This window comes from Hyperoodon ampullatus, assembly GCF_949752795.1.
Source record: "Hyperoodon ampullatus genome assembly, chromosome: 19".
NCBI lineage: Eukaryota > Metazoa > Chordata > Mammalia > Artiodactyla > Ziphiidae > Hyperoodon > Hyperoodon ampullatus.
In genome coordinates this window covers 44,915,421-44,929,207 of record NC_136932.1, presented here as the reverse complement: position 1 = coordinate 44,929,207, position 13,787 = coordinate 44,915,421, and the positions used below count along the sequence as shown (strand labels likewise).

The 13,787-nt window shown below is 38.4% G+C and overlaps 1 protein-coding gene across 1 annotated transcript in view; it reads left to right on the top strand.

Moving 5' to 3' along the window:
- Positions 1-13,787, top strand: part of EFCAB5 (EF-hand calcium binding domain 5) — a gene marked incomplete at its 3' end in the record, with an annotated part of 120,357 nt that overhangs the window by 46,948 nt on the left and 59,622 nt on the right. The window contains 2 exon segments of the mRNA XM_079725460.1: positions 241-289; positions 1,684-1,751. Of these exon segments, the coding sequence (XP_079581586.1) occupies positions 241-289; positions 1,684-1,751 (117 nt within the window).

Here is a 13,787-nt window from a genome sequence, read left to right as displayed (position 1 = left end):
CTGCTCAGCATCCTAGTTCTCACACAAAAAGGTTGAAAATCAGTGAGGAAATATATGCAAAAGCATTTTATATACTTTGAAATCTGCTATAAACGAAATGTTAATTATTACTATTTCTGTCCCTGGGTTAGAAGAATTACCTAGGACTTAAATTAAAAGACTACAGATGGCTTTTAGTCTAAAATACTTAATATATGCTAATTGAAAAGTAGTATATGGTCTCTTTTCTTTGATTTGCAGATTCAGAATGTTCTTCATGAATTTTTTCAAAATCCAGATTTCCAGCTTGGTAAGCCTGCCTGTTCCTCTTACTGCAGTGTTTATATTTTTCTCTCTCCTTTTTTTTGAGGGTGGAGGGATGCTGAGTAAAGATGAAGAGTCATGTAGTCAAGCTCTTTTGCTCTTTTCAGTTGGAGAATGTAGAAAAGCAGAGATGCAATCAGTGATTTTTAATTCTTTTAGTCGAGTGCCCCATTTTACAACTATTTTGTAATAACCCTTTATTATCCTATCAAATTCCTAGAAAATATTGCTTACATACACAGAATTTTAAAAGAAAGATATAATGTCATAACTGTGATATGAAGGAGAAATACAAGTAAAGACATAAGAAAATTAAATGTGCTGTATTTCAATATATAAATGCTTAGTTACAACTTTGCTAAAAGACATATGGAATAGTCAGACATTTGTACCTATTTATAATGAATGTTTAGACATAAGAAAAGTAAAATTATATCCAATCAGTCATACTCTTTGTATTTGGCATTTTGAAATAAGAGCAAAATGAATGGATTTTTATATACATGTAGAATCCTAGGGCTTCCTTGGTGGCGCAGTGGTTGAGAGTCCGCCTGCCGATGCAGGGGACACGGGTTCGTGCCCCGGTCCGGGAAGATCCCACATGCTGCGGAGCGGCTAGGCCCGTGAGCCATGGCCGCTGAGCCTGCGCGTCCGGAGCCTGTGCTCAGCAACGGGAGAGGCCACAACAGTGAGAGGCCCACGTACTGCAAAAAAAAAAAAAAGAAAGAAAAAAAAATCTTTTTATGTACCAGCCCATAATAGGCAGGAAGAGTTATTCTTAGAAGTGGGAGAGGAAACCAGTGTATTAATTCTTTTATCATGAGCTTTTATACAATTTATGTGTCTTAGTAAGGTCAATAAGGATCATGTAATTGTCATATCAAATGAAGGTTTAAAAAAGTCTTTATTTCAAGTATTGCTGTTTATATTTTTATATTATTTGAATCTTTTACCAAAAGAATATATTCATATTTTTTAATTTTTAAAATATTAAAGACAAAATTAAGTATTTAAAAGGAAAGTTTGTGGAAGTGTTGTGTTTTAGGACCTTCTAGCATAAATGCTAGCATAAACCAACACATATTTTTGCAGTCTTTTATACTGTTGATGTGCCTATTTATTTCTGCTTTATCTTGACATGGTCATTAAAAATGTAGGCATGTTCTTTTTAGTGTTTGAGTTGCTTAGTTAAATAGAAGCCAGGAAAAATAATAATTTTGTAGTAACTGGAATGTTACCCAACTATATATCATTTACTCTATTATAAATATTGATGGACATTAATAATTTTATTTTCTTTTGGAGTACTATAATATGAATGTAAAATATGAATGTATCACAACCAAACTATCAAAATAACCTTTGTTCCATAATTAAAAGCATGCTGCCAACAATTGGATATTGCTGACTCAATGGAACCAAGACTGAACAAAATGGAATTTATAGAAGTAAGTTATACTATTCATTATTTGAATCAAATTATTTTGCCAGTTTCAGTTGTCTTTTGGTGGATGTCACACATACATTAACTTAAATTAAATGAAAGCATAAAAACTTATTTTATCGATTCTAAGATGTACACTTTAAAATATTTTAACCCCTCTGAAGTTAGGTTACATCTTTTTTTTTTTTTCTTTTTTTCCTCAGCCCTCACACCATATCCCTTAAGCAGTACTATCTTACAGTAACATAATGGAGCCATATCAGCAATTTTAAAGTTGTTCTTTTTACTCTTTAAAATGTGGCTACATTTTAAAAAGTAAAAACATAGATAAAATTAATTTTATTTTATTTATTTATTTTTAATTTAACAAATTTAATCAGTTATACATATACATATGTTCCCATATCCCCTCCCTTTTGCGTCTCCCTCCCGCCCTCCTTATCCCACCCCTCTAGGCGGTCACAAAGCACTGAGCTGATCTCCCTGTGCTGCTTCCCACTAGCTATCTACCTTACATTTCGTAGTGTATATATGTCCATGCCGCTCTTTCGCTTTGTCACAGCTTACCCTTCCCCCTCCCCATATCCTCAAGTCCATTCTCTAGTAGATCTGTATCTTTATTCCTGTCTTACCCCTATGTTCTTCATGACATTTTTTTTCTTAAATTCCATATATATGTGTCAACATACAGTATTTGTCTTTCTCTTTCTGACTTACTTCACTCTGTATGACAGACTCTAGGTCCATCCACCTCATTACAAATAGCTCAATTTCGTTTCTTTTTATGGCTGAGTAATATTCCATTGTATATATGTGCCACATCTTCTTTATCCATTCATCCGATGATGGACACTTAGGTTGTTTCCATCTCCGGGCTATTGTAAATAGGGCTGCTATGAACATTTTGGTACATGACTCTTTTTGAATTATGGTTTTCTCAGGGTATATGCCCAGTAGTGGGATTGCTGGGTCATATGGTAGTTCTATTTGTAGTTTTTTAAGGAACCTCCATACCATTCTCCATAGTGGCTGTACCAATTCACATTCCCACCAGCAGTGCAAGAGTGTTCCCTTTTTTCCACACCCTCTCCAGCATTTATTGTTTGTAGATTTTTTGATGATGGCCATTCTGACCGTTGTGAGATGATATCTCATTGTAGTTTTGATTTGCATTTCTCTAATGATTAGTGATGTTGAGCATCCTTTCATGTGTTTGTTGGCCATCTGTATATCTTCTTTGGATAAATGTCTTTTCAGGTCTTCTGCCCATTTTTGGATTGGGTTGTTTGTTTTTTTGATATTGAGCTGCATGAGCTGCTTGTATGTTTTGGAGATTAATCCTTTGTCAGTTGCTTCATTTGCAAATATTTTCTCCCATTCTGAGGGTTGTCTTTTGGTCTTGTTTATGGTTTCCTTTGCTGTGCAAAAGCTTTTAAGTTTCATTAGGTCCCATGTGTTTATTTTTGTCTTTATTTCCATTACTCTAGGAGGTGGGTCAAAAAGGATCTTGCTGTGATTTATGTCATAGAGTGTTCTGCCTATGTTTTCCTCTAAGAGTTTGATAGTGTCTGGCCTTACATTTAGGTCTTTAATCCATTTTGAGCTTATTTTTGTGTATGATGTTAGGGAGTGATCTAATCTCATACTTTTACATGTCCCTGTCCAGTTTTCCCAGCACCACTTATTGAAGAGACTGTCCTTTCTCCACTGTACATTCCTGCCTCCTTTATCAAAGATAAGGTGACCATATGTGCATGGGTTTATCTCTGGGCTTTCTATCCTGTTCCATTGATCTATCTTTCTGTTTTTGTGCCAGTACCACACTGTCTTGATTACTGTAGCTTTGTAGTATAGTCTGAAGTCAGGGAGCCTGATTCCTCCAGCTCCATTTTTCATTCTCAAGATTGCTTTGACTATTCGGGGTCTTTTGTGTTTCCATACAAATTGTGAAATTTTTTGTTCTAGTTCTGTGGTAGTTTGATAGGGATTGCATTGAATCTGTAGATTGCTTTGGGTAGTAGAGTCATTTTCACAATGTTGATTCTTCCAATCCAAGAACGTGGTATATCTCTCCATCTATTTGTATCATCTTTAATTTCTTTCATCAGTGTCTTGTAATTTTCTTCATACAGGTCTTTTGTCTCCTTAGGTAGGTTTATTCCTAGATATTTTATTCTTTTTGTTGCAATAGTAAATGGGAGTGTTTCCTTGATTTCACTTTCAGATTTTTCATCATTAGTATATAGGAATGCCAGAGATTTCTGTGCATTAATTTTGTATCCTGCTACTTTACCAAATTCATTGATTAGCTCTAGTAGTTTTCTGGTAGCATCTTTAGGATTCTCTATGTACAGTATATCATGTCATCTGCAAACAGTGACAGCTTTACTTCTTCTTTTCCGATTTGGATTCCTTTTATTTCCTTTTCTTCTCTGATTGCTGTGGCTAAAACTTCCAAAACTATGTTGAATAAGAATGGTGAGAGTGGGCAGCCTTGTCTTGTTCCTGATCTTAGTGGAAATGGTTTCAGTTTTTCACCATTGAGGACGATGCTGGCTGTGGGTTTGTCATATATGGCCTCTATTATGTTAAGGAAAGTTCCCTCTATGCCTACTTTCTGCAGGGTTTTTATCATAAATGGGTGTTGAATTTTGTCGAAAGCTTTCTCTGCATCTATTGAGATTATCATATGGTTTTTCTCCTTCAATTTGTTAATATGGTGTATCACGTTGATTGATTTGCGTATATTGAAGAATCCTTGCATTCCTGGAATAAACCCCACTTGATCATGGTGTATGATCCTTTTAATGTGCTGTTGGATTCTGTTTGCTAGTATTTTGTTGAGGATTTTTGCATCTATGTTCATCAGTGATATTGGCCTGTAGTTTTCTTTGTGACATCCTTGTCTGGTTTTGCTATCAAGGTGATGGTGGCCTCGTAGAATGAGTTTGGGAGTGTTCCTCCCTCTGCTATATTTTGGAAGAGTTTGAGAAGGATAGGTGTTAGCTCTTCTCTAAATGCTTGATAGAATTCGCCTGTGAAGCCATCTGGTCCTGGGCTTTTGTTTGTTGGAAGATTTTTTATCACAGTTTCAATTTCAGTGCTTGTGATTGGTCTGTTCATATTTTCTATTTCTTCCTGATTCAGTCTTGGCAGGTTGTGCATTTCTAAGAATTTGTCCATTTCTTCCAGGTTGTCCATTTTATTGGCATAGAGTTGCTTGTAATAATCTCTCATGATCTTTTGTATTTCTGCAGTGTCAGTTGTTACTTCTCCTTTTTCATTTCTAATTCTATTGATTTGAGTCTTCTCCCTTTTTTTCTTGATGAGTCTGGCTAATGGTTTATCAATTTTGTTTATCTTCTCAAAGAACCAGCTTTTAGTTTTATTGATCTTTGCTATCGTTTCCTTCATTTCTTTTTCATTTATTTCCGATCTGATTTTTATGATTTCTTTCCTTCTGCTAACTTTGGGATGTTTTTGTTCTTCTTTCTCTAATTGCTTTAGGTAAAAGGTTAGGTTGTTTATTCGAGATGTTTCCTGTTTCTTAAGGTAGGATTGTATTGCTATAAACTTCCCTCTTAGAACTGCTTTTGCTACATCCCATAGGTTTTGGGTCGTCGTGTCTCCATTGTCATTTGTTTCTAGGTACTTTTTAATTTCCTCTTTGATTTCTTCAGTGATCACTTCGTTATTAAGTAGTGTATTGTTTAGCCTCCATGTGTTTGTATTTTTTACAGCTCTTTTCCTGTAATTGATACCTAGTCTCATAGCATTGTGGTCGGAAAAGATACTTGATACAATTTCAATATTCTTAAATTTACCAAGGCTTGATTTGTGACCCAAGATATGATCTGTCCTGGAGAATGTTCCATGAGCACTTGAGAAAAATGTGTATTCTGTTGTTTTTGGATGGAATGTCCTATAAATATCAATTAAGTCCATCTTGTTTAATGTATCATTTAAAGCTTGTGTTTCCTTATTTATTTTCATTTTGGATGATCGGTCCATTCATGAAAGTGGGGTATTAAAGTCCCCTACTATGATTGTGTTACTGTCGATTTCTCCTTTTATGGCTGTTAGTATTTGCCTTATGTACTGAGGTGCTCCTATGTCGGGTGCATAAATATTTACAATTGTTATATCTTCTTCTTGGATTGATCCCTTGATCATTATGTAGTGTCCTTCTTTGTCTCTTCTAATAGTCTTTATTTTAAAGTCTATTTTGTCTGATATGAGAATTGCTACCCCAGCTTTCTTTTGGTTTCCATTTGCATGGAATATCTTTTTCCATCCCCTTACTTTCAGTCTGTATGTGTCTCTGGGTCTGAAGTGGGTCTCTTGTAGACAGCATATATATGGGTCTTGTTTTTGTATCCATTCAGCCAATCTGTGTCTTTTGGTGGGAGCATTTAGTCCATTTACATTTAAGGTAATTATTGATATGTATGTTCCTATTCCCATTTTCTTAATTGTTTTGTGTTCGTTATTGTAGGTCTTTTCCTTCTGTTGTGTTTCTTGCCTAGAGAAGTTCCTTTAGCATTTGTTGTAAAGCTGGTTTGGTGGTGCTGAACTCTCTCAGCTTTTGCTTGTCTGTAAACGTTTTAATTTCTCCATCAAATCTGAATGAGATCCTTGCTGGGTAGAGTAATCTTGGTTGCAGGTTTTTCTCCTTCATCACTTTAATTATGTCCTGCCACTCCCTTCTGGCTTGTAGAGTTTCTGCTGAGAGATCAGCTGTTATCCTGATGGGGATTCCCTTGTGTGTTATTTGTTGTTTTTCCCTTGCTGCTTTTAATATGATTTCTTTGTGTTTAATTTTTGACAGTTTGATTAATATGTGTCTTGGCGTATTTCTCCTTGGATTTATTCTGTATGGGACTCTGTGCCTCCTGGACTTGATTAACTATTTCCTTTCCCATATTAGGGAAGTTTTCAACTATAATCTCTTCAAATATTTTCTCAGTCCCTTTTTCTCTTCTTCTTCTGGAACCCCTATAATTCGAATGTTGGTGCGTTTAATGTTGTCCCAGAGGTCTCTGAGACTGCCCTCTGTTCTTTTCATTCTTTTTTCTTTATTTTGCTCTGCATCAGTTATTTCCACTATTTTATCTTCCACCTCACTTATCCGTTCTTCTGCCTCAGTTATTCTGCTATTGATCCCATCTAGAGTATTTTTCATTTCATTTATTGTGTTTTTAATCGATGCTTGATTCATCTTTAGTTCTTCTAGGTCCTTGTTAACTGTTTCTTGCATTTTATCTACTCTATCTCCAAGATTTTGGATCTTGGAAATAGAATCTTGGATCATCTTTACTATCATTATTCTGAATTCTTTTTCAGGTAGACTGCCTATTACCTCTTCATTTGTTAGGTCTGGTGGGTTTTTATCTTGCTCCTTCTCCTGCTGTGTGTTTTTCTGTCTTCTCATTTTGCTTATGTTACTGTGTTTGGGGTCTCCTTTTTGCAGGCTGCAGGTTCGTAGTTCCTGTTGTTTTTGGTGTCTGTCCCTAGTGGCTAAGGTTGGTTTAGTGGGTTGTGTACGCTTCCTGGTGGAGGGGACTAGTGCCTGTGTTCTGGTGGATGAGGCTGGATCTTGTCTTTCTGGTGGGCAGGTCCACGTCTGGTGGTGTGTTTTGGGGTGTCTGTGGACTTTTTATGATTTTAGGCAGCCTCTCTGCTAATGGGTGGCGTTGTGTTCCTGTCTTGCTAGTTGTTTGGCATAGGGTGTCCAGCACTGTAGCTTGCTGGTCGTTGAGTGAAGCTGGGTGCTGGAGTTGAGATGGAGATCTCTGGAAGATTTTTGCCGTTTGATATTATGTGGAGCTGGGAGGTCTCTTGTGGACCAGTGTCCTGAAGTTGGCTCTCCCACCTCAGAGGCACAGCACTGACTCCTGGCTCCTCAATTTGGGATGATTTGTTGTCTATTCACGTATTCCACAGATGCAGGGTACATCAAGTTGATTGTGGAGCTTTAATCCGCTGCTTCTGAGGCTGCTGGGAGAGACTTCCCTTTCTCTTCTTTGTTCTCACAGCTCCCGGGTCTCAGCTTTGGATTTGGCCCCGCCTCTGCGTGTAGGTCGCCGGAGGGCGTCTGTTCTTCGCTCAGACAGGACAGGATTAAAGGAGCAGCCGCTTCAGGGACTCTGGCTCACTCAGGCGGGGGGGGGGGGGGGGGGGCACGGAGTGCGGGGCGAACCTGCAGCGGCAGAGGCCCGCGTGACGTTGCCCCAGCCCGAGGCGCGCCGTGCATTCTCCCAGGGAAGCCGTCTCTGGATCCCGGGACCCAGGCAGTGACGGGCTGCACAGGCTCCCGGAAGGGCGGCGTGGACAGTGAGCTGCGCTCGCACACAGGCCTCTTGGCGGCGGCAGCAGCAGCCCCAGCGTCCCACGCCCGTCTCTGAGCTCCGTGCTTTCAGCCGCGGCTTGCGCCCGTCTGTGGAGCTCCTTTAAGCAGCGCTCTTAATCCCCTCTCCTCACGTACCAGGAAACCAAGAGGGAAGAAAAAGTCTCTTGCCTCTTCGGCAGCTCCAGAGTTTTCCCGGACTCCCTCCCGGCTAGCTGTGGCGCATTAGCCCCCTTCAGGCTGAGTTCTCGCCGCCAGCCCCAGTCCTCTCCCTGCGCTCTGACCGAAGCCCGAGCCTCAGCTTCCAGCACCGCCCTCCCCGGCGGGTGAGCAGACAAGCCTCTCGGGCTGGTGAGTGCCGGTCGGCACCGATCCTCTGTGCGGGAATCTCTCCGCTTTGCCCTTCCCAGGTACGTGGGGAGTTTCTTGCCTTTTGGGAGGTCTGAGGTCTTCTGCCAGCGTTCAGTAGGGGTTCTGTAGGAGTTGTTCCACGTGTAGCTATATTTCTGGTGTATCTGTGGGGAGGAAGGTGATCTCCGCGTCTTACTCTTCCGCCATCTTCCCCGGAAGTCTAGGTTACATCTTATAATCAAAGGCATGTTGCAACTTCTTTCAATCAGTGGTACTCATGATGTGTGTGAAAAACTTCCACTGACACCTTCGCGTAGGGCCAAGAAAAACCAGTTTCTTACATTCAGTGAAATCTGGTTCTACAAATAATAATGAGACTTCAAACTTACAAAGCATTTCCTATGGGCCAGGTGCTGTCCAAAGCTATCCATATATTAACTCAGGTAAGCTCAGCAATCCTTATTCCTACTTTTATAGATGACGACACTAAGGTGCAGAAAAGGTAAGTAACTTGTACAAGGTCTCAAAATTAGTGGAGCTAGGGAAATTTGTATTCAGGCAGTTTGGCTTAGAAGTCTACCTAAATATCCTCATGTGTTCCTATCTTTTTTCTTGTTATGTCTCCCAAGTTTAGTTATTTTATAATTTTTATTTTATCCAGATTTATATCATTTACTTTCTCTTCTGTAACTATAGTTCCCATAACTGATTAATCTTAGTCTAATATTTAACTGGATTTGAGGTTCACTTCCTGTTCTTTTACAGTGGCTTTGCTATTCCTGAGTTACTTATTTTGATTCATCTCTTAATTAGCTAAATTTATTGTAAAGTTTTTTCAGGAAGGTCTCAAGGGTGCTATATTTTCTGACTTCTTTTCTGTTGAAAATGCCTGCATATTGCCTCTAAAGCTACATGTTGGTTGGGTATACTGTATTTGGGTCACATTTTCTTTTCACCTCAAAACATTATGGACATTGCTCAATTATTTTCTGGTATTGAATGTTGTGAACTCTGTCAGTTTTACTTTTCTCCCTTCATTCGTTTTAATTAATTCAACAAATATGTACATGTACCTAATACATATATACATACACACATATCATATATGAATACATATATGTATATATCCATATATGATATTTATCTATTTGTGTGCATATGTATGTATGTAAGTAAATCCATACAATTAAAGGAGAAAGCGGGTAAGGGTGATATATATACATACTTAATACAAACTCATTAGCATTCTACATAATAACTTTGTAGATCTATATATCTATATATATATGTATGTGTGTATATATATGTGTATATAAATAAATTTTTGTTTTAATGAGTGGTTTGGGCTATTAATAATTTTTTTTCTGACATTTCCCAACTTCTCTTCCTGAAATGCAAACAGCATATCTTCAGGTACTTTCATTAGAGCGAAGAGCTGTTATGTCAACAGAAACCAAGAAAGTATTTCTTGTATAGAAATATTTATTGAAAATGTTTAATGATCTGATCAATAAATCATTGAGACATGACATCTGACATAGAAGTAGTGTTGAGAACACTTGCATTTTTTTAAATTTATTTTTTATGAGGTAACATTGGTTTATAAGGTTCACGTGTACAACACAGATGGAATACTTGCTTTTAAAGAGATGTGCTTTAAGGTTATTTTGTCAGCACTCCCCGAAGCTGGAAGAAAATAAAATTATAAATGTTGGGTTTAAAGTCAAGCTATTACACACAGGTGCCACCCAGTGGACATACAATGCCATGCAGTTGCCCTCTAATTGTTTTAATGAGCAGTGTAATTAGCATTCAGGTTGGAGCATGTTTGGAGAAAGTGGAGTCACTGAGTAATAATCAATATAGAGAAAAAGACAAATGGAGAGATTGAATGGTCACAGATGGTTCCACATGCACATCATTTTCCTAGCATGTCTGTTTTTTGGTGGTTAAATGAATAGATGATGATCTTTTTGTTGACTTTTACCTCTCTTTTCATCTGTTTTATTCCATTAAATGAAGATCTAGAGTAACTATTTTAGAATATTTACTTCTAGCCTCTTAGTTATTAAGTATATACTGACTGTTTATTCTCTGTGCTAGGAAAGATGTAAAAATTAGAGTTGTACTTCTTACCCTTAAGGACCAAATAATGCATTACTGCATTATTTTTGTATGGGAGTGTGCCTATGGCTACGTGCAGGCATTTATGTCCGTGTGTGTGTGTGTAGATGCATGCATACATACACTGGATAAAACCAGAGTAGGATACAGGGAATGGAAGGATCAAAATATAAGCAAATTAAGGACAGACACCACAAAAAGACAATTAGAAAGCAATGAACAGGTGTAAAACATTATGAATTATATTATTATATTGCTGAGGGATGCATAGAAAAGAAAAATGAGACTTCAGTGGACCAGGTTTGATGTAGGAAACTCATCTGGTGTTCATGAGTTTTAAATTTCTTCCACTTGCCATGTATCTCCACCTTGTATCTCCTTACTTTATGTTTAATGTTCTTAAACATTAAGAACAATGCGTTAAACATTTATATATTGACAGGAACAATTTTAAATGTAAAATGTGCTACTTTATTTGAGATTGTTTTGTTTTGATTATAAGCTAAATATTTAGACACATAAGAAATATGTTTTGGGAGAGTGTCAGGCTTGTTTTAAATTCTCAGAACACTCTGGTTCCCAAAAGACAACTCCTTCTAGGAGACAAAACTTACCATTTGTATCATTTTAATGCTGGGGCTGAGTTGTTCAAGTAGATATTGTGTTCTCTATACAAGTTTGAAAAGGAACAGAAGTCTTAACCTTTAGATTTCAGTGGGCTCCCATTAGCAAAACTAATTGCATTGCCTTGTGTTCAGGCTAGGAGTAAGCAGGTGCTGATAGGCAGCTCCTTCCTGAAGTTCCCAGATGTCAATCTTACAGAAGATCTACCCTTTCATTTCCCTATCTGAGTGGTTAATTTGTTTATCAACAGAAAAAAACCATTTCAAGTACATTTGCTTTATCTGAACATCACTAATGTGTTTATAGAAAATGTAATTAACTTTTTAGGTAGGAGGGTTCTTTTAATTCCCTGGACTTTTTGAACTCCATGAATTCCCTTTGTTTTGGTAAAGAATTTCCTAATAATCTGTTTCAAGAGAAGTCTGAGAGATAAGTATGTCTAAATTTTTCTTGGTACATTTTAAGGCAAAGATTACCTTGAGTTGTCAAAAAGTGGCCATAATTTTTTTTGATAATAGTCCCACAAATGGCTGTATGCCCCTCTCCAAAAAAAGTTTCTGTAGGTTGATTGGTTGTTTGGAACTTAAAACCCATTTTCCAAATAGAATATTTTATATAGTGCCCGGGGTCCTTGTTTTCAAAGTTCCTGAAATGGAGTTCTTAATAATCATTAAGTAACTATTTATGTGGGGGAAAGTGCTACCTGAAGAAGAGGGCATCACCATGCATTACCAGGGAAAGGAACTTCCTTATTTCTAATCTATTGATGATGACTATATACAAGACCTTTAGTATGACAAGGTTCATGGAGTAAAGGGTAAGGATGGCCTAGGGTAGAAGAGAGCCTCCGAAGACCCCACAGTGAGGAGCTGAAGGAGGCTGTCCTCTTATCAATGCAGATCATCCTTTCCCACCTCTGGGGGTCCAGAGATTGACACACTTCTATTTCTACTGATACTAGCAATCGGCCCTTGACTGATGGATGTTCTTTCCCTGATGCAGTTTCACAGTTAGTCCCCTAAACCAGGGGTCCCCAACCCCCAGGCCACACAGCAGGAGGTGAGCGGCCGGCGAGCCAGCGAAGCTTCATCTGCCGCTCCACATTGCTTGTATTACCGCCTGAACCAACCTCCCCCCAACCCCCCGCCATGGAAAAATTGTCTTCCACAAAACCGGTCCCTGGTGCCAGAAAGGTTGGGGACTGCTGAAACTGTTGCCTCAAAGTAATACAAAGTATAGATTTCTCAGACAAGAGTGAATCCTTTTAAAGAACTATTCTCTAGGGGTATGTGGCCTGCTTATCAGTTCTGCTCCCTCTAGGCACCAGAATCTTGACTCAGATTGTCATTTGTGTTCACCATTCCCAGTTATTTGTAACAAACGTTTAGGTGTTCTTTATCTTGTAATTATCTAAATACAACAGAAGGATCAAGAATGGGTGAATGCATACCACAGAATAATAACTCTACATAGTTTGCTTTATGTTTGTCCCAGTGGATTGGACATGAAGAGATGCCACAGACACAACGGCTGCAAAGTTTCGTTTACAGATACTTACAGAGAAAGTTTGTTATATAAAGCAGGATACAACACAGCATGCTTCCAGAGGATCCCTAGAGTTCCCCACAGGGATTAGACTATTGGCATGAATCAGAGTAGAGGGTTTCAAACCATCCTGGTTTGCCTGGGACTGAGGGGTTTCTCAGTATATGGGACTTTCAGTGCTTAACCAGGAAAGTTCCAGGCAAAGTGAGGCAGTTGGTCACCCTAATTGAGGAGTTTACTTTGCTTTTCTTTGTCCTTATCTCCCACCTGATCATTGTGGAAACTCTGGCCACATATCTACCTGCTCACCAAGGACAAGTGAAAACAACCCAACACCTTCCTGTTTACTGTGGAACTGGCTAAGGTTGAGGGTCAGTTTCCCAGCAGCATCCTTCAGTAGACGTAGGCTTCAAGCAGTCTGAGGTCTACACCTGAATTATAAAATGGGCTTAAGAATAATTATATACAAAACTGCAATTTACTATACAGTGGGATTCAGATGTTAAGTTTTGATTCTGCCACACTGAGGAACCAGTGTATCTCTTGGCCAGGTGTAAATAAGGGCCAGGCCTTTGCCTAGACTCTCTTTTTTGGGATTCTTTGTTCTTGCTCCAAAGTGGTCTGCTTTGAGATGGTCACTTTCTTATGCTCAGTTGTTTTATATCAATCAGACAGTCTGAGGCCTTCAAACTGACACACCTCAAAGTTTAAACTTTAAATAGAGAGGCTTCATCAGCTGTACCCAAAGATTGTACTTTAACATATTCTACTAAGTCCAGGCTGTGCATTTTCCTCGAGATGGTATGCATCTGAGTGGCTTTCTATTCTCTCTAGTTCCACTGTATTTTGTAATTTTTGTTTGTTTGGTTTTGCTCATTTTGTTTTCCTCATTTTGTTTTCCATGTGCTTTGAGCTATGGCAGAGAAGGACAGAAGATGGAAGAATGATGGCTTTGGGAGAGGTAGAGGCAGCAATATGTTGTGAAACTACCTGAGGAAACCTTAGGAGGAAACAAGGGAATTTTAAGCCAGGGAAATGGGAGAGCCTATG